The 22,637-nt window shown below is 35.2% G+C and overlaps 1 protein-coding gene across 1 annotated transcript; it reads right to left on the bottom strand.

Moving 5' to 3' along the window:
* Positions 1-1,398: 1,398 nt before the first annotated feature.
* On the bottom strand, positions 1,399-21,989 carry LOC149085089 (uncharacterized). The gene is made up of 7 exons (XM_089233881.1): positions 21,893-21,989; positions 14,489-14,574; positions 13,380-13,481; positions 5,191-5,490; positions 4,653-4,927; positions 2,624-2,781; positions 1,399-1,769 (listed from the first exon to the last, which is right to left on the bottom strand). The coding sequence occupies exons 1-7, from the start codon at positions 21,987-21,989 to the stop codon at positions 1,552-1,554; spliced, it is 1,236 nt and encodes a 411-aa protein (XP_089090007.1). The 3' UTR covers positions 1,399-1,551.
* Positions 21,990-22,637: the final 648 nt, after the last annotated feature.

Here is a 22,637-nt window from a genome sequence, read left to right as displayed (position 1 = left end):
GAATGAATGAAGGCCAGAACTTTGCCACTGAACTTATCCCGTTGCCGAGATCTCTTCCAGCCCAGCTTCGTGGCAGAGTCTGAAACAAAGGCCAAAGCTCAGGCTTGCTATCCATACGAAGGTTTTTAACAGCTGGCTGATGTGAAGATATATTTAGGAAAGAGAAAATTCTACTGCCCTTGCGGAGAATCGAACCCATGTCGTCTCTCTTTCCGGGGAAATGCCCTAGACCAGTGTTTCTTAACCTGGGGGCCATATGGCCTCCTTGCGGTCCTGAGATACCCCTAGGGGGCCATGCGTCATCAAGTTGAGGGGAGTGAGCCGTGACAGATTGATTAGCTCTAAAAAAATTAGATATGAAGAAATTGAGCTTCAAGTGAAGTATGGTGAGGAAAAAAAGTGACGGTTTTCAAATGAAGCAGAACTGCCCATAGAGTAAGGGCGGTCTAAACACATGCTCCCACTCATTCATAGCCCATGGCCTTGTTGAGTGCATAAGAGGGCCCCATCATAATGAGATCTGATACTATATTTTTCTAGAATGAACGTATAAACTTGTACACAAATATTTCCAGGAAGGTAGAGGGGGGCCAATGATCTTACTGAAATGGCCCTGCATAGAACCAGGGCCGTCTTAAAACATGGATCAATCTAGGGATGGCCCTGATATCAGTGGGGGGGGGGGCTACATGCACTTTTTGCCCGAAAGCCCAGGAAGGTGAGATGGCACTGCATAGAACTGCCCTCCGAAACCCTCACTAAATCAGGGGTTGACCTTACTCACGAAATTCTTCGTTAATTTCAATTTGTTCAAAAAAATCAATCCACTAATAAGAAGGGTCTCACTCTTTTATCTGGACGGGGCCCTAGCTAAGACAGGGGGGCCACGAGAAAAAAATATGCCCATTGGCCATGGGCAAAAAAAGGTTAAGAAACACTGCCTTAGACCAATAGACTAGAAAGGCAACGAATATCTCAATCTTTCCTTGGAGCTCGAATGTGCACTGAACGGGACTGTACATGGACAGTCGGACCTAATTCAGGCCAAAGCTCACAATTGCTGAAACTGCCACCAGGTGGCGACTTATCCGAGGATGATGTCACTCTCCGCTAATCCATACGAAGATTTTTTTAACAGCTGGCTGACGCGAAGTGAATTTAGGAAAGAGAAAATTCAGTGAGAGGACGAGGGTTCGATTTACCCCGCAAGGGCAGTTGAATTTTCTCTCTTTCCATCTTCGCATCAGCCACTGTTCGTATGGATGGCGGAGAGTGGCATCATCCTCGGACTTGTATATTACCTCCTTTTTTTTCCACGTCGTGCGATGTGAGATGGAAAAGATTTAAAATCACTGCTAAGAAAGAACAAATGAAATAAGATTTCAATATGACATGATTACACATAGAATATTTATCAAATACATATAAATATTTTTGCTCAAGTGTTTAAGGGAGAGAAAACGTATATTCGGAAGGAAAATAACATTCAACATCACATACAAATATTTTAGTATTATACTCGTAAACAGAATAGCCTTCCCGTAAAAAAATTCAGGGAGACCTTTTCGGTGACGTAGAAGATGGAGCATTTGAAACGTTTGCAACACCCGATGGTGAGAATTCAGTTCTTTGTCTACGATACTCTTTCTTGTTGGAAGTTGTAGATTCAGCAATGTAATAATTTCCGTTAGCTGGTTCTAGACGGCTGTTAAGGGTTTTAGTGGAGCAAGCCGCTATAGACTGGGGTAAACAGCACCCACAAAATGTATCTGTAAGTGAAAAATAGAAAAAAGTTAACTCGTTCTATTATTTCTCGACAATGAAATTTTCCATTAAATAGCTTACAGTATCATTCAATATGAATAAAATGCGGCATAATTGACGTCGACGCATCGTTTGCTTTACCAAGTTTATTGAACACGGCAATAAATGTTTTAAATAATTAATTTCTGAAGATTGGTAGACAGTGGCATCGAAACGGGGAAGAGTATATGGTATTTTGTAGCATGTGTGTGTGCCTGAATACACCAAGAACAAATTCAAAAATCAAATATTATAACCTCCAGCACAAAGCTCAAGCGGGGCACTACCGACTCCCATGGTGATAGGTCAAAATGGGTCAAGCACTGTCCTGACCAAACATATTTACATGTAGATGTCTTTCTTTTTTTTAAACAGCTAGACAAGTACAGTAAAAGTCCGTTATAATGAGTACGGCTTATAACGAAAATCTCGATATAACGAGTGATTTGCAGGTGATTGTCACAGAGCTAATATTACAAAAAACATTAGCTTATAACTAGAAAAATAGAAAAGAATAATGTCGTTAAAACAAGAGAATGTCGTAAACTGTCTGTTACAACGACAGTTTTTTCCGTGATTGTGAGAGCTGCCGTTATAATGGACTTCTACTGTATCTCTCAAAAATTTTGTCGCGACGAGACAGTGATGGTGATTTGTGTCCCGTACTGTCGTTAAAAAAATTGGTTTTGGGGCCATTATATGTCAAATGTCGAATACGTATTTCACGATGGGTAAACTATAATCACCAACATTTTTATACAAGAAAGAAATTGAATGAGAAAATAAATTTACATTAAAATTGACATACATAGTGACTCACCTTTAAGAGGAAAAGATGATGAACTAGCCGAGAGATTGCTGAGGTGGCGAGTTGCACTAAAAGGACTCGGCGATGAAAAACAAAGGGGCTGATAAGGAAGTTTCGTCGAGTCAGTTGATAGAATAGCTTCTATGCATTGATCTGGTGCAGGAAGTGAGCTGAAATCATAATTAAGAAGAATTTTAATACTTTTTGATTTCAATGCATCAGTTCTGACGCACTGACAAGCTTATGAAACTATAATGAAAACGCCCATTCAGTGAAATCTACAAAATTAGACTGATCGGCAACATGTGATTGCCAGTTGATCGCGACCCGAATGTTTGGTCACATGAGAAACAATGTTTTTCATCAATATGTTTGAAAATCTAATGATACATAATACAGTATAAAGATACTAATATACAGTATAAAGAAAGTTCTTGTTTGTTTTGTAAACGAAGGATCTTTTTCAATATTCCAAATTTCGATCTGATTGACAACCTAAATTTGATCACACCATAGGCATCGGAACCTGGGGGGCTACATATAGGTAATGCAATTTCCCCCCTACCCAGATATACCTTTGAATCCTGTACAGACCGGAGTTGTTCTCGGTTTGAATGAAAGTACTGTATATGTGACTTTGTTGCAAGATAAGACTGACTTTCAAAATATAATGTGTAGTTGAAATGGTAAGTTAATTAAGTTAAGATAATTTTCTTCATTGCAAACATCAAGCTTTGGTGAAATTCACCACTAAATTGTTTAAACGAAACTAAAAAAAAGTCAAAGTAAAAAATAAAAAACAGCTTTAAAGGTTCTCATCAAGAGATCATCACAATATTCATCATCAAACATGGGGGAGGTTGCCTGCCCCCAGACCTTCAAGTCTATCTCCGTCCCATGCCAGCAAGTTTCCTTATATCCCCTATTCGAGAAGTTATTATCAGGAGTTTCAACTTAAGAATTTTTTTTCTTCAAGCTGTCGAGTTTAGAATTCGTGAAACCCCCATAAAAGCTCCGGTTCCGCGCTACACCAGCTGGAAAACTAAGCTTTAGGTTAGGACGAACTTAGCCACAGAAAATCGAAAAGATTACTTTCAGAAGTTTTGAATTGACCTTTTTAAGAATGAAATCGAAAATGCTATTTACTTTTTTTTATCACAGTGGAACAATTTTCGGAAAACTTATAAGATATTATTATTTTAAACAAAATATAACGAAACAGGTGACGTTGCTTTTACGAACACAAAATTCAGAAATATATTAGGTGGGGAACAAAGTTCTTGCCAGAAATGTATTGTTTAGAAAAAAGCATACAGAAAGAAAGCAAGAAATATCTTTTCCGAAGAAAGACATAGAAGATTATTCTACGGTGATCCCCAGACAGACAATATATCATTCTTGTATGTCAGTGTGCGTCCAGAGAATTTTTTTGCCTTCGCACCGGGCAATTTCCAGCTGAATTGTCGAGGGGAACGTCCACAGTAGAAACAGTATCCTAATGTTCTGGCACTTACAGTGAACTCTTCTAAGACGGAATTTATCGCGGTTACAGCCCTGAAAGCACTACGTTTGGATTTTCAGTGAAACCAAATGATGTGACGAATTTTAGATTCGTCTCGTACGACTCTAAAGTCGTACCGACTCTTCGTCTCTCTCTACGGGGTGGATTCTATTCTACAAACACTCACCTTGTCGTGTCAGTCATGGCATACATTCTTTAACAATAGAATACGTTTGCTCCTGCGCAGCCACGATACGATAGCTATGAATACGTTTTTTGGTTTTATGTGAAAGCATGTTTGCCTAATCCGACACGTCACGGCGAATGTCTGAGATGTGAATCCATCCTAAAAGGTGCAAACAACGAACAAAATTTTGCGTACTACTAGAACACACGTTTCCAAAACGATCGTGATTATGCAAATTAGACTGTAAACACGACTACTGCAGCTCGTCTGGCGCTACCTATCATTTCTGGCAAGAACTTTCTTCCCCACATGATACACATGCATAGCTGTGTAATAGAAGGGTTTATATTTACCAGTTTCTCAGAGCCGAATAAAGCGGCATACTTAATGGTTGAAGACCTGGTCTCATAATCGAAAAATAATTTTTGTATAGTGCGGCTGTTGTTAGAAATTGGTCCTGGATGCAGGAGTTTGTTCGTGTACTACTGTTCGTTTGAGGAACCAATTGCTTCTTCACAACGTTTTCACCAATTTCTTCCATTCGTTTATCACTTTGATCATTTTTTACATCCTCACATTTATTTGTATTTTGAGTTGATGTTTCTCCATGGACGTAGTTTTCGCATACCTAACAAATGAAAAAATATTTTGAGAAAAAAGCCAAATGAAATAATACTCAGTAAAAACAGTGAAAAAACCTTTAAATTTTAGCAAAAATTATTTTGTTCACAAACACATTTTATTGTTCAATGGTAGAAAATATTCACCCCCTTCTTTTGTGCAGAATCTCCATACACGCGTCGTAAACTTTCCTGCGGCAAGGAGTAATTTGAAATAACACATACAGAGGTATAAAATACAATATAGCATAAAAATTACAAAGCGACATACTTGTTCGCATTCGTTATTCGAAGAACCACTATAAGTACATCGACATTGGTTTTCAGTTTTTTTGGCCGTATTACGGTTTTCACCAAATACGATTTTCGCGGATGATTCTTCATCTTCGGAATCTGTTTGATAAGCGTTGAAAAGGTTAGCCGAACGTCTGTCATCGTTTGCTTCAATATTCGTATTTAGGTTGGTATGGTGTTCTTTAGTTTTATCGGGAGAGAGAAGAGCTTTCAATTCTCCACCTTTCCGAAGGCGTTCAGCTTTCCTCCATTTTGCTCTTCTGTTCTGAAACCACACCTGAGCCAAAAGATATTAATGTCTATTAGTGAGAAATATTAACATTTACTACGTTTGAGTCATATTTAAGTGGAAATGAGCATATGATTTTATTTTTCAACCAGAAAAACGTTTGACTGCATCAAATCATACCTGCAAAATTAAACAAGCGAGAAGTGAAAATAAAGCTCAGGAGAACGTAAAAAAAGGCTTCAAGCTTAGTTTATGAGAGGCAAGGGTGATAAAATGTAAAGATCTGAGTTCTTTTCAGAATGACGAAGATCTCCACACTTATAGTTTGCATATTTGCTTTACATTTCTAATACATATACACAGTGCATAGCTAATAGCACGCACAGCAAATTACTGGCGAATCGTTGATCTTAGAGGCATGCATTCAATTAGGTAATTGAATCCAAAAAACAGAGAAATGCTGAGGTAAAAAACAGGATAAATGTGGATAAAACGCATTCTACCTGCTTTCATTCTTTCCCCCAAACTTTTCTCCGTTTTTTTATTTCAAATATCTCAGCGAATAGTGCACTTAGAAACGTGGAATTTCTTTTGTTTGTTCTTTTTCTACACGTTGTTTTGGATATTTTTTCTAATTGGAAGTATGTCTCTAGGATCAACGGTTTGCCAGTAATATGGAACGTGATATTCGCTATGCACCCTGTATGTTGTACATTCGGGAAATATTTAATACCACTTCTATTTTTTTGATTATTTCATTTGAAACATGGTAGCAACGTGAAACCTGTATTTCTATAAAATTTGGTTTCTTGCCTTTGCATTGGCAAATATATCGTTTTTACAAATAAATATTGTAACTAAGAGAAAAAGGCATTCAAAAAAAATCATTTTCGTGGACTAATACGGAATGAAGGGGGGGGGGGGGGTTCAAAATGAAGAAAATTAACTCGAATTGATCAAAAACAATATTTAGTGAACCTATGACAATGAAAAATAAAAACATCATTTGTTTTTGCAGTCGATGTCGATGATGCAGTGTGTATTTGCAAGCGTCACATATATGCATATGCACATACATGCTTTATTGTGCCCCAAACCAGTCAAGGTGGGTCCACAGAGAACAGGACACAAATTATTTCTCTGGACCTTTCCTCTTCTATCTTACTAAACTGTCCATCTTGCAGAGATATTCTAGCCCCAACTCAGATAACATTTATACAAGATAGTATTCATATTACCCGACACGCACCATCTGTGGAAAAATAGCGTTCCATCTAACTGTAGAGAATCGCTAGCTAAAAATATTAGCAGCATAATAAAATACAACACTTGGGATGTACATTGTGCTGACATTCAAAGTCTCAAGTGCAATATGAATGATTTTATTTTTTAAACCAACAAATTTTATACACTGAAAGCACAAACTGCAATATTCCAACAGCTAAATTCGGATCACGATTTCAAATTTCTGAAAATGTGATAGAAAATCTTAGTAAAGAAATTCAAATTCTAATAAAAAAATTCTACAATTTATCAATTCATTTTTCGATAGCAATTCGACTACAGATAAATCTATCGATGCACAGATAATTTATAGTATGAAAAAATACATCGTGCATGCTAATAATCGTGAACATCTATAAAATATTTAAACATCTATTTAAATATCAGAACTTCGAAAAGAAACGATGCTAAAAGTAATATAACATTTTTTTAGAACATTTATTATTGGTCAAAGTAATTTTTTTCTACATGTTTTTGTTATAATATTTAATTTATTTATTATATACTAAAATTTTAAAGAGTCAGCAAAATATATTGTAATGTATTGTATCAGCAAAAAGAAAAATGAAAAGATTTATACTGTATATATACACTGCTCAAAACAATTAGGGGAGCAAGCAAAAAAGTGAAGAAAACCATGCGAGACAGCCACGTATTGGCATACAATGGATAGTACACGCGTATCAATGCATAATACAGAAAAAAGACGTAAAAAAATTTGGAATTAAGCTTTAATTCTTTGAAAATATGGAAAAAACATGAAAAGTTGATTTAGGGCAACAATTTGGTTACATGTAAACGATAAAAAAAAGTACTGTTTAGACATGATGCATGAGTTTTAATAGGGCGTGTGGTCTCCTCGAACAGCTGAGACTGCTGCACACCTGTTTGCCATGGATGCGATGAGGTTATCGATCAGACTTTAGGGAATACTGTTCCACTCCTCAAGAAGTGCAATCTGCAAGTCTCGGACAGTAACAGGCGGCCTTGGTCGCGCAGCAATGCGTCGTCCGAGCATGTCCCAAACATGCTCGATTGGATTCAGGTCAGGAGAGCACGCTGGCCATTCCATACGCTGTATTGTTTCAGCTTCAAGCATGTTCTCCACCAGACGAGCTCTATGCGGTCGGGCATTATCATCCTGGAAAACAAAGGAATCTCCAATGGCTCCAGCGTAAGGGATGACATAAGGTCGCAGTATCTCGTCTGCATACCTTCGGGCCGTCAAAGTGCCATTCCGAATGATATGCAGGTCCGTACGTCCGCCTATGCTGATTCCACCCCATACCATACAACCAGCTCGTCTGTATTGTGACCTTTCACGAACGAATGCGGGGTTATTTCGAGTGCCCCTGTACCAGAACACGTCGGGTGTCACACTCCAGACTGAATCGGGACTCGTCTGTAAACAGCACTTGGCTCCAATCATGTTGCTCCCAATCTCGATGTTCAGCAGCCCATCTTCTTCGGGCCGCACGGTCAACGGAATGCAGACCATTGGCCTACGTGCATAGAGCCCTCCCTCATGAAGCCGATTACGTACTGTTTGGCTGGACACCCTTCGTCCTGTTACCAAGAGTAACCGTCTTTGCAGCTGCGTAGCATTCTCTGTTCTGTTTCGACGGGCTGTTAACCGTATGTACCGGTCATCAGTTGCTGTAGTGGCGCGTGGCCGACCTTGCCCTGGTCGACGTCTAACATTTGCTGTTTCTTGGACTCGATTCCACAGCCTTGCAACAACACTTCTGGCGACTCCAACAGCGTCCGCGACACTACGTTGTATTTGCCCGGATTCCAGTCTGCCTATAACATGCCATGCCATGGATTCCGGTAAAACACGTTGTTGAGACATCCTCAAGTCACCTTGTCTCAAAAAAAAAAAAAAAAATACTGCGCAATCGAATTTCACAGTTACGGCAGTAAAACAGACGTTTCTGCAACATCCCGATTTCTGCCCTTAGCTCCTTTTTCTGGTTTTTGACGTCATGAACTTTGATTTACATATGAAGTTTTCTTCTTCCGTTTCCTGCTAGGCTTTAAATTATGGATGATTCATTTTATGTTACTTATCGGTATACATCTTTGCGTAATTTTGTCAAAACCATGTGTTCCCCTAATTGTTTTGAGCAGTGTATATAAATCCTTTTCGGGACGAGGAGTGGGGGAAAAATAATTTCGACGAGCTGGATTCAAACCCAGGATCACAGTCTGAAACACTACACCTACACCAATTTACCTGTCGGATTAGGGCCTAAGGGTGCGTCCATAGTGAACCGCTTCTAGCTTCTCACTTTATCGCGGCCTACTACTATGCTTATATAATTTCAGTGAAGCCCTCTGAAGCGAAAAAATTTTTCCTTTTTCAAAATTACTACCTTCATATCACTCGCTATCATATTAACCACGAAATTTTTAAAATTCCCTTACGCGAGAATTAAAGTAAACAATGTTTGTATGGCATACAGCGTGTTAATCGAAGTTACAATGTTAATAACGTAGCCTTGGGACAGAAAGCACAACAGATCATACGATATTACGATAGTGGGAATTATCGTAAACAAAGAAGCGACGTGATTGGCTGAATACCGCTCTTCACTGAAAAAAATCGTGTAATCACGGAATAGCGGTACACTTACGAAATATGCAGCCTGGAATGAGATTCTTATTACTTTTCACACTATAAATTCACTATACAGGGCCCGTGAAAAATACGGCATTGTGACCCACCAAAGATCTCAGCCTAGAGACCTGTTGCAGGATAAGGAGGCAGGGCATGTCATTTGTATAGGAGGGGGGGGGGGAGAGACAAGATGATGAGATCTGATGCTAAGATTTTGAAGAGTATGTTGAGACGTCCCTGAATAGACAAGGACAAGAGGGAACCTCACTGAACATTTGCCTAGGGGTCTGGAGACCGACAATATTTATAAAACTGTTGTTAACTATAAATTTACTGAGAAAATCAATCCAATAAGTAGTAAGGGTTTCGCTCTCGGATAATATGGGGGGGGGGCCGCATAACATGCTCAAGCGATGCATCGCTAGACTTCCAGCCCAATGAAAGATGCAGAAACAACAAGCACAAGAAAAGAGGCCAAGAGCTCACCCCAGCTTGCCCAACATTAATATTTTCTTATTATTGTTATATTAAGACTTATTATACTTATTATTTTATTTTATATTACTTGTTTTTTTATTATTTTCTTTCTATCATTTATTTTTTTCTTATTTTTATAATTATTATTTTATTCGCTCTTTTTTTTAATTATGATTTTCTCTCTCTTTTTTCTTCTTATTTTTCTCTTACCCGGCCGGACTACCAGCTGGAGTCTTTCCGGCACTTCCGGGGTACAGAGCTTATATCGCTGGTGCGACAGAGCCTGGTCGTGACCGGTTCGTTTAGTTTAGTTTAGAAACAACAAGCGTGTTGACCCTAAAAATTTCGAGATTGACATGTAGAACACTTACTGAATCCTCTTCTTGGTTATATATTTAGACCAAGAATAATTATTATTTAGACTAAAAACAATAATTATCATTTAGACTAAAAACAATAGTTATCATTTAGACTAAAAACAATAGTTATCATTTAGACTAAAAACAATAGTTATCATTTAGACTAAAAACAATAGTTATCATTTAGACTAAGAACAATAACTATTATTCTCAGTTTAAGAATAAGCCTATATGAGACAAGTCACACAAGACACAATAGATTATTTTCTCTAACACATACTAAAATTCTAGCAAACGTAATCTAATTTTATTTCTGCTTTTTCTCACATACCAAAAATATCGTCGCCAAAGAAATTTTGCAATACTTATTTCCAAAAATAAATAAAAAACATAATTCCAGAAAAGCATAAAATTTACGTACGTAGGCATAAAAGCATTAAACCCACTAAGTAAAGAATAAAGTTATATGTAAGTCAAATAAACACCAAGTCTATTATGAGAATGCGCAGATTATTTATATATATATATATATATATACTATTATGATTCAGTAATGAACCGAACGAACCGAAGATCAAAGGTCTAAATGGCTAAATAACTTATATCATTTATAGAATCTATAAATAGTATGGATTACTTATAATAGGATCTATAAATAGTCAAAATAAACGCTAATGGATCCGGTATTTGATGTTTTTTACTTAAGCTTCACAACAGAATATACATATTTGATATTTTGAAATTCATACGCGCATTTTCCAATTAAAATAATCTAGTGGCATTACGGATCTAATAAATACCGAGGCTTCATTAAAAACCAATCGTTAGTGACATGTCGTAATTGAGAAACGAAATAGCTGAACTGAACGTGGATTGGAAGTGCATAAAATAACTTTAACCCAATTCCCTGCTTGGGGCATAATGGACTTAATGCGTGTGAATGAGGGAAAACTGGATATATTTTTTTTTCATTTTTTTTAGAGTGATTTTGTTAAAGATAGGAAGAGAGAAAAAAAAACCATATACCCCCCAGGATTAAATTCCCGTTACCCTCTCATGGGACAAGGAGGGAATGAGTAGCTTCATGCTAAGCAGGGAACCCATAGTTTTCGTTCACCAGATGCCGGGTTTTTCACTCGAAAGACCCGGGATTAAACGTGACAAGTGTCAAAATCTCTAAACGATATTATTTTTATGAGCTTGTAATGAAGCAGAGAGTAGATAAATGATTTATATAAAAGTACTCACTGAATAAAAGAGAGAGAGGAAAGGAGAGAGAGAAAGAGAGAGGCCAGAAAGCTTTTGTAGAAGCCGTGTATAAATGAGCGTGATAGAAGTGGTTTCGAGGTTGGATAGAAAATACAGTAAGACCTCGGTATAACGTCATCACTCTTAACGTTGTCTGGCCTATAACATCACTTTTTATCGGTCCCTGCCAGCATATAAGTGCATTTGGATTACTCGTTATTAAGCCACCCCACATATGGAGTCATTTTTATTCGGTCTACAGAGGTGGCGTTATAACGAGGTCTGTTGTATGGTACGAATGGTAAAATTCACAGATTTACGAACAGTTCTTCCGTAATATGTATATCATATAATGTACGAAACATACACACTAATACCAGATTATTCCTGATGAGTGTTATATACTGTATTTTATTTCTGTTATACATTTTAACCTCCCTGAAAAGCGTATTGCATTTTTTTTGGCAAGTACGGATGTGTATGCTAATGGGCACCGTTAGCATATTTTTAAATGAAATAATACATCAATCCAGCAATTTAATAGATTAGAGGATTTTTTAATTACTTACAATGGCCAAAATTTAGGGTAAAGTATAGTTTTCCTTTATTTCACTGTTACCTATAAACTGATGAAATCTTGCTTAGAAAAGTTGAATAGTTGTTACCTTGAATTTTATTTCCAATTCCCCTTAATTTGGTGGGATTTTATAAATCTCTGAATACGTAAAATTTCAGCGGCTCTCAAGAAATGACGCCGACAAAAAATCAACTCTCTTTATATAAGAAAGCATTATACTTATACATACATAAAGAAAGTATTAATACTCATTATTGATTTATAGCTGTGTTTTGTGCTGAAATGACCACTAAAAGATGTATTTTAGAAAGTACCAAAAATGGCAAAAAGAAATAGTAATAAAAGTTTTTTGACCAAGTATTTGCCATGTATATTTAAATAGACACTAGACTAGATACACAAGCAGATGTTTTCAACCTTTTTCTAGCCGTGAGCACTGCCTGTGATCACCATCATCAAAAGAAGAGCACCCTTACGGCAAGTTTGACATACGAATGCATGAAAAATCGGGATAATTTTTATCCTTTGGCTGTAATTTTTACAAGGTGTTTAATCCGGACGATGATTAAGTGCTCGTGAGTACGAAATCGAACTCGGGCATCGAGCACTCTGGATGTTTCAAGAAGCACCGTGGTGCTCGCGAGCAACAGGTTGAGGATGCCTGCCATAGAGGGTTAAACACGATTGGATTTACGTTCGCCAATTCATGAAATTCGCACGCATAGACTTATCGAAAAAAAAGCATTCAACTTCATCAACTTTTTTAATTTTGATAACTTTTTGACCTTAGGAGAAAGATTTAATTAGAGCATAGACAATTCTTGGTTGAATCATAATTATTCACACATTGTATCTCATTTTTTGGACGGATAGAATATCCGCAGTTTATAAAATTATACCACATTTCAGTGAATATAAACCATGGACTATACGTTAAAAACATGGGAATTTTTTAGTGTGAATGCTGCGTTATTATCTGTAGCTTTTTTTCTGAGAGATTGGAATAGAAATATCTAGTTTCAAAAATTAATGTGTAAAAAATGATTTTTCAAATATGTATTGCTGCGAGTAGAAAAATCGTAATTTTTTCTACTCGCCCTAACGTGCAACGGACCCCTTCCATGCCTTAAAATTATTTCATTATTAATGGATAAAATTTTCATCTGTGAATTATGCGCCACCGAGCATCAAACGGTGAAATTACGGTAGTACTGTATTTCATGTCTGTATATTGGACTAAAAAGCATAAAACATATTTATGTATTCGAAGAAATTTAAATTTTTTTAAACCTAAACCACAAACCTTCTCATTTCTCCCACAAAATTCTAACCAATCACACTACGTAATAAATATCATGAAATAGAAACATACTTGAACTCTAGCTTCCGTTAGATTAATCTTCATCGCCAAATCTTCTCTGGTAAAGACATCAGGATAATGAGTTTGTGAGAAAGCTTTCTCTAACTCTTCCAACTGCCAAAGGTAAAAAAATAAGTCTGTTTTTAAATTTTAATAAATTACTGAAAAATGTTATGAGTATACGTATTAAAAATGGGAAACCATTATCACTTTTCTTAACCATCGATGAAAAAATGATCGAAACAAGTACAATTTAATGGTCGACCATTCGACCAATTAAATTTTATTTGTCTTGAAAACGTGGCAATTTTTGTATAAAAGTACAATATTCTCAGAATCTCGCTCATTTCAATTCATCGCAAATTTTTTTTTCAGTGTTCACCAGAATACAGGGCTGAATTTAGAGCGGATAATTGCCCCTTTTGACAATGTTGAGGGGACGGCAAATTTCAAGTAAAAAAGTAAAAGAAAAAAAATACTTAGAAAACTTATAATGGGGATAAAAAATACTTTCTTATAAGAGCGACGTTTACGGGGATGGGTACGAGGATGATAGTTGCATTTTCTTTCCTGGATTTATTTTCGTACCAGCCAGCTGTTAAAACCTTCGTATTAATAGCGGGAAGAAACATCATCTTCGGATATCAATATTAGCCCGTTTTCTCGTTCTGCCTCAAAATCCCACGTCCGAAAAGAGCTGACTCTCATAAATAATGTACTTTTAGAAAAATGGAAATTGAGTTGAGACCAATCTCGATAGTACTTAAAAATACTGCACTGAATGGCAACTGGAATAATTTTAGAAAATTTCAAATTGAAAATTTATATGTTCAAGGGTGCCCGAGTCGACCAGTCTATAGACTGATAATGCCCGTGGAATTCATACCGGGTTCATGGGAGTATTATAATTTATCGATTTTTTCTCGTCGGTGATTCAGCGTCCTGAAACCGCTTGCACAAACAAACGAATTGGAATATTAAAATATAACTCCTACAACACACAAATGGTGATTTCTCTGGCAGAATGGTTTTGATTTTAGGGAAGTTCATGGCTCATGTTTATCGTGAAACCGAAACGAAATACTTTTTAACATTGATTTTTCTTATGAACACCAACTTACCTGATAAACGGTGAAGGTTGTTCTATTTCTTCTTTGTTTACGGCGAATAAATATGTCGTCATGATATCCATTAGTATAGTCATATCCTGAAAAACATTTCCTTTTGAATTTATACTCTATTACTTTTCTTTTGTATTAAGACTTAACAGCTGATATAAATGAACAACAGATTTTTAAAAGGAAAATCGCACATGTAGCTGAAGAAATGAATCTTTCTCTACCTCAAAACTACGATATAACTATCCTTTTTTAAATAACCTAAGTTCAAGCACTTTAGTTTTGTAAATCGAAGATTCGGACGAAGATTTATTAGTTTAGAGTTTGAGGTTGCTTATACAGTGGACATAGACCACACCAAGAAGTGCACAACCTCTGACCCGTAAGGCAAATGCTGCCAGCCAAGAGGTTGCATCCGGATCGCGAAACGTGTTCCGGTGGAAAAATAACAGTACACACAGCACGATAAATACCTAGGCCGACCATATTTCTTTCATAAAAATGGCAGAAATCGGGATCCATACGGGATACCAATTATCGCAAAAAAATTGTCAAAGGCAAGTAAAATTGCCAGTTACAGCCAAAAAATGGTCAACTGCAATTCAAGTTGCCAAAAATTGTCAAAGGCATTAATTCATGAGTGATGGAAATAATTTTAATTCGTAAGTCTTCTTGAAAATAGGGGAAAAAATGGAACATTTTATGAAAAAGGTTGGATAAACCAAAGTTACTGGAATGCCCAGTAAGTTACAGGTCATGTACCCTATATGTACATTTATATAGGGCAGTGTTTCTCAACTTATGGTCCACGACGATGGCACAGGTGGTCCGCAGGCAGATTCGATAAAATTATTCACCCTTTGTAATTGGCATTAATAACATCCATATTGGGTTAAAATAAAATTATACCTTCATACTTAGATTCACCATAACATCATCGAGAAGAATGCAGGAAATTGCGATCCTAAATACGGGATGTCACTAAATTTTGCCAAAATCACAATTTATTGCTTTAAATACAATTTGCTAATTACTACTAAAATTGCTGAATGGTGTGGAAATGAAGGGTTGATACACAAATCTCAGTAAACAAAAATGTATTTCTCTCTCTCTCTCTCACGAAAAAAATACTCAAGTAATATGCTCACCATATATTATTGAGAAAAATTCGGTTAACTGGGATCTTAAATAGTAATCCGTAAAATATGGGACATCGCCAATTGTCATCAAAAACAAGTAGGCAACATATTCCCCAATCATAATTAAAATTCCAAAAAATTGTGGACGAAACGTTAAACCTGACAAATATGTGTGAGATGAATATTTATAATTTTTGCCATAATTACCATAATATAATTTATATTATGAAAACACTGTATTCGTACATAAGATATCACAAATTCAAATAAATATCGTTGAAAAAACGGGACAAATGTATATCGTAATGTGTGTATATATATATATATATATACCCTCTATATCAGCGTTTCTCAATCTTTCTGAAAACAAGGATCAGTAAAATGACTGAAAAAATTCGACGGATCACTTGCGTCCCGTATTACGGGACATTCCTGTATTTTTGGTTGTTCCGACATTTTTATGAATTTGTTCGGTTTTCTGAACGATGCTTATTTTTAATACTCAATAAAATCGCGAATAAACAAAATTTCGCAACTTATAAATTATATTATAATAATTATGGCTATATAGCCTAAATATAAATACAAATATTCATCTCGCATATTTTCAAGTTTATTATTTCAAGCGAAGCAAGAATAATTGGTGACATTTTTTGGTGATAATTGGCGATGTCCCGTATTTTATCACATTTAAGAACGTAATTTCTCGTATTTTTTGCAATAAAATATGGAATATGAAATAATATTCTCAATAAAATGTGTTCACCAGGTCTATTGATTTTTTTAAGCGAAACACATTGATGTTTACAGTGATTTGTATCAGCCCTTTATTTCACACCCTTTAGCAGTTGTAGCAGTAATTAGCAAATTTGTCATTAATTGAATTTATTACCTACAATTAATGATATACTCCCTCCCCAGGATCGCAATTTCTCGCATTTTCCACGATGAGGTATGACGAACCCCAAGTATGAAAGTACCTATAAATTTTATTTGAACCCCATATGAATATTACTAATATCAATTACAACAATCGAATAATTTTTCATTCAGTTAGAATTAAATTATCAAGTCTACCTGCGGACCACCTATGCCATCGTCGCGGACCATAGGTTGAGAAACGCCGATCTATACTATACCACATAAAGACGATACAGAGCATCTCTTCAAGACGGGTAATTTTCGAAAGATTAAAGAAAAATCTTGGAACAAAGTCCATCCTGTTGTCTGGTGGCTTACCTGTTCTGATGCCGAAAAGAGAAATTCCATCTCTCTGTGACGTTTTCTTCATTTATTACCCTCCTGATAACACATTTTTTTAAATAACTTATTTTTTTCTCAGACATGATATCTATTTTTAAATACCATAAATTTTTCATTCAACGACAAGAATCCAAATTTTATAAAAATACAGGTTTCTATCATTTTTCTAAATTAGAATAATAAAAAAAAGTTGTATTCCATAATCTTCGCGATTCCCACATTAATTATTAATATGATATTGAGTCACATCGCTATACACCATGTATACTTATATTTTTATACGAGTTCAGAGAAGAAATAGGCCTAAAAATATAATACGAATCTATCGTGTCCATTTCACTTTTGATCATTCACATGAAAGTTGAATTTCACCCCTTTTTTTATCGACATTTCTACCGAGAAGATTTAGTTTTTCACTTTATAATAATGAGATCGGTTTCCTCAAGGGAAGGGTTGAAGGTGGCAGAAAGATTTATTCTATGCTTTCCATAGATTTGCAGTTATAGGATTATGCATGAAAGCTTCTTTTATTCTTCCCCAGCTAAGTTGATATTAGGATGTATTTTCATACTTCAGGCGACGCATCTCTGTTTGGCTATCTATACTGACATTGAAGAAATTTATTTTCTAGGATTCTTGAAGAAATGTTGAGAAGATAGTCATCGTGACTTTAGTTCACATAGTGGGCAAGTTTTCTCTTATGTTTCATGATTTCTATAACAAAATTTGTGTTCATTTTTTTAAGAATGAAATGATGACAATACTCAAGATGATGATATATCTTCTCCATTTTGTAGTAGTATTTAAATTATAACCGGCCATGTAAAGAAGGAGATGAATAGAACTTTTTATATTCCCACATAATTTAGCATTGGATACTTTTAATTCTCATGTGAAGCTCAATGTGTAAGACGATTGAATATTTTTCTTACAAAATTGTCGCATTTTGTAGACTAAAAATGTATACCCTCCAAAGTTTTAAGTCTGCATCTTAAAATTGTAAGCCAGATGTTTTCTTTATGAAGTTATAATAGCAAATTCTGTTGAAAAAAATAATACAGTCTTTTCCTACATCAATGGATGAACAAAAATCAGAGATAACCAATTTCAATTCAGGATTGACCTATCGACTTGAATAAAGATTTGTGTGTGTGTGAATTATGTTTGAAATTTTTAAAAACAGTACTAAATATGTAAAACAATTTTTTTCTTTCAAATCATCATATGTATCATATGTCATATGTATGGTCAGTAAGTGTGCTGCATAAAAATACCACAAAATACTCCTAACATATAATTTGAAATATTTTAATGACATCACATTTTTACGATAGCTGAGTTTCTTTGATCTATAATCAGATTTTATCTTTTACATACGTTCAAAGTCATATATAGATGATATTACTGGTAATTATACCATTACAAGTAATATCATCAATTCGTAAAGTTCGAATGATTTTAGATCATCAATTCGTAAAGTTCGAATGATTTTAGGGCAAAACGTCAGCGTCGAACTTGAAGTTACAATAGAATTTTATTGAAAAAGTATAGCATATAGTTTTTATGAACTGGCTTGAAGAGAAGAAAAGTAATTATAAAATACTCTTCATATCAGTATTGTGCACTGTGTTCCATTTAACACTTGAACAAGTTAATAAGAGAAAAGATGGAAGGGAATCCATTTTATACGAACAAAGAATATCAAAAATATTGAAAGAAAGGAAACCTTATTGTTATAAAGCAGATAAGGAGATTTTGAAAAATGTGGTCGCATTAGCTTAAAAATATATTTTTTTATACTGTATATTACTTTTTGGAAGTTTATCTCGTAAAAACAAGCCCCATTGCCTAGTTTTGTTGACTAGATTATTTGTAGTGGTAAAATATCTTTACTGAATTTTTCAAATTGTAAAGAAAGAGAACAAATATGCCTTTTCACCGATAGTCTTTTGAAAAACGGGACGGCAAATCATGTCAATTCAGTAACGGCAGCCAAAGTAGCGTTCGCGAGATCTTCAAATCGCAGTGCGCTTTTGGTTTCACTTGGTTAGGTTGACGGTGTGAGTATAGCTGTAAAGAGAGAACTTCGAAACGAGCTCCTGATGCGTTTATGCAAGTTAGAGTCGAATCCAATTTGGCAAATTATGTGAGGTGTGTGTGCCCCGAGGAATCTAACTTAAGCCGGCCACAAAGTTGAATGGTTCGCAAACTTCGAACTTGAAATACAATCGGCACAAAGCCATCTGGAACTAAACTCTTGACACGTCCTACCATTTTCCTCCTCCCCGATCCTACAAAATGGCTCGAATATCGAGAGGAAATTCCCTCAAAATATTTCCTGGCAATGGCATCTGCATACTAAAACACTTACGTTGCGTTCAGTTCTCAGATGTAAGAGGATATGCTACTGCTGAGTCGGGACACTACATCAGTCGATTGACAAATACTACACTAGATCCTCTTCCAGTTAAACGCATTGGCACTGCAGGAACAACCCCTCTCTCTCTCGTACGAAGGTTACTGCTGATGCGTCCGTGTTTTGCGGATGTATTATGCATAGATTTTTTCGTGTGTGTACTTACTTACTTACTTGCCTTGTGGTTATACATTTGCAGCAACCATACCATATTTTTTTGAGAAGAAATATTTCGGAAACAAAATCTTTATTGTACGAAAAGTAACCGGAATCGAAAAAGTATTTTAAACATAGAAACGCACTATATGGATTGAGAAATTTACTTTAGTTCAAAGTCAAATGTAGTCAACTGTAAACAAGTTAATTTCGCTATATCTCTATGCGTAAAGAGATTTAAAAGTATTATTAATATTTTATGATGTAAACTTCAGTCAACGTATATGAATATTTCGTCACAGCGTTCAAGCAAAGTCACTAAGAACACAAAGTTTTTTTGACGGACTACTGCAATTACTTAGAATTTACAATTAATTATTTCATAATATTAACAGTTATGAACCAGTTATATATCTTAACCAGTTATCTGAACATCAGTGAATCTACTGTAGGAATTAGAAATCTTTAAAATAATTTTTACTATTTTTCATACAGACTCGAAACTTGAAATTGACAAAATCTCAAAACTGGACTTGGTGACTTCTGCTTGAACGCCTGAGATTTGTATATATATATTTTTTTTTTCAGTTTTTTTCAGACATCAAGCAAAATATTTCTTTGGTAAGAATAACTTCTTTTAAAGATTTTTTTTCTTAAAAAAAGTAAACTATTTTTACCTTTTATGTTTGTAATATGTGATTATATTAAAATATTTTCATCACATCAGTGGTTACAAATTTCGGCAAAAAATTTGCAAACGCATACCAACATAACATGATTTGAACTTGACCTTGACGCCGCTGTTATAGAATTGTTATCTCATGATATTATGCAATTAGATGGTTCTGTGTGTGCTATACTATTTTTGATGAATATTACATAAAAGATGAGGCAATATAAGCTCAAAACCTGTATTACTAGAATTGAAGCAAACATAATATAGGGCATTTAGGTATAAAATACTCCACATAAGGTCAGAAATATTTATTTCAAAAATGTGGTCATCTCTTTAGAAGATATCATTATCATTAGAATTTAAAATTGGTAAGCAATCCGAAATAGAAAAAATTTTCTCTAAATTTACACCTTTGAAGAATTTACATCTTTCCTCTGAAGGCGACACCTATAGTATGTTGAAACAACTAAGCTGAGAAATTTGTAGTTTTCCTTGCTATTTGCCTTTATCGATGGTTTCTTCTACTTGCGATGGAGGGTCATCTCTTATGCATCAAGGGCTCTCGGGTCGTGTCCGGTTGTGATCATGCTTTTATACCATGGGCGCACGAACTTACCGACTCACGGGTCATATGTTGCCTAGGATTACATCTGTAGGCCATATAAGAATTAAATTACTTCTTCGGGAGCCAAATATTAACAAAAAACACTGAAAAAATTAATTTAAACATACCTGTTTTAACTGGCGCAAAGGTTTTTATGAACGCCAATAAAAAATGTTCGTATTTTACCTAATTCTATACACATACATATAATTTCTGGTGTCTGTGTCTCATATTGTACTTCAAAATGATGAAACTTCTTTAAAATCACTTTATGGGCAGGATAAAATTTTCGAAGGACCAGATTAGCTTGCGAGAAGGAGTTTGTGCACCAATGGTTTAGACGTCCCAGTTTATCGGTTGATATGCTATGATCAATACCCGACGAGCCGTAAATTTTAGCTTTTATCACAGGTAAGAGGTAGAAGTTTGAAAAATATACTTAATGAATAAAAATATATTACTGGCGAATTATAAAATTCGTTATTCTACAGAATTCTTGGTTTTAGGCAAGGTATCAAAAAAATAATGCATTATTTCAAACGTTATTTTGCAAGTATGTTAGTATACGTCAAGTTTATTTATACAGTAATATTATGCTCGGTCTAATAGCAAACACTATTATTTCATACTTTGCTTAATATAAGTCGAAACTCTTTGCACAATCTAGTCATTCCATAGAATGTAGGATTTCATTCACTTTGCCAGTAGCAAATATATTTAATAAATATTTATATATTTACAATTTATAATTAAAAATTAATTTTTAATAATACCTAATTGATAAATAAGTTGTAATATTTCCATGTGAATGCCTGAATTGGAAACAATTTTTCGTATTTCAACCATTTTTTTATGTTATGTGACAAATTTACCTGTCTTCGGACAGGGCCGGAACCAAAAGGGGCAACTGCCCCGGTTGGCATAATTTAGGGGGGGCGGCAGTTTTTTTTTTTTACGTGGGAACAACCGCTATCGAATTTTGAAGTTGCGGGGGTGGCAAAAATTTTAGTTATGGCCCTACTTCGGGCTTTCACAGTATTATTTTAGCTTATTTTATAAAGTATAAATTTTATTCGATATGTGGAAAATTAGAAGAATATATCTGTATTACAATTTCATTTAAGAAAATAAACGGCATTCCTTTTACACTTACCTTGAGAAGGTGAGTTATATATGGGATACTGCATTGCCGAATGTTGCCTCGGACTAATGGTATTTGGGCTGACAGCCAATGGACAGTAACAGAACATCAAGAATGTTATGACTGATCTTCAGACCAGGAAACTGATAAGATGAGAACATAAAAATCGTCTCAGAATATCAAAATACCAGGTTCTAATGTTTCTTCTGTTTTTATGTTTGATTGCGAGAAAGTCATGGTTAAGCATTTTTATAACACGAACTATGATCAAACTTGAAAAGTTTCAGATATACTGCACTAACTAAAATTTATCAATAGATATTGTATAGTTCTTTTATACCATACAACTATATTGCCTTAGGCCAGGTACACAATTGACTGATACGATAAGCAATGCAAACCGCAACTCGACACGGATTGGTTAAATACCCGAATTTCAGATTTTTTAACCAATCCGTGTCGAGTTGCAGATTGTATCGCTTATCGTATCGATCCAGTGTGTACCCGGCCTTAAATCTATACACTACAATTTAGGGGGCTTCAGATGAAAGAACATGCTGTGACGTGACAAAACCCAGTAAGTAAATTTTCATTAAGACCGGTATTACACTATAAAAGTTATTTTGTAAAAGATCTTTTATAAAATAGGTTTGACAAAGAAATAGGATTGTGTAATGGTCAACTTTGATAAAAGACGAAGGAAAAATAAATTTGGATAAATGTTTATGAAATATCTTTGTCCAAGAACTTTTATAGT

This window comes from Pholcus phalangioides, unplaced genomic scaffold, assembly GCF_987345545.1.
Source record: "Pholcus phalangioides strain wild (caught in Gottingen) unplaced genomic scaffold, Ppha-v1.0 ptg000007l_1, whole genome shotgun sequence".
Classification (NCBI taxonomy): domain Eukaryota; kingdom Metazoa; phylum Arthropoda; class Arachnida; order Araneae; family Pholcidae; genus Pholcus; species Pholcus phalangioides.
Note: the sequence above shows the minus strand (reverse complement) of the source record. Positions and strands in the feature narration are given on the sequence as shown.

Coding starts and splice junctions, on each gene's coding strand:
- LOC149085089 (XM_089233881.1), bottom strand. CDS start 21,989: ATGTTCTGTTACTGTCCATTGGCTGTCAGCCCAAATACCATTAGTCCG. Junction 13,482..14,488: donor CAACCTTCACCGTTTATCAG/GTAAGTTGGTGT, acceptor TACCTTTGGCAG/TTGGAAGAGTTAGAGAAAGC. Junction 4,928..5,190: donor CGAATAACGAATGCGAACAA/GTATGTCGCTTT, acceptor TTCATTTGTTAG/GTATGCGAAAACTACGTCCA.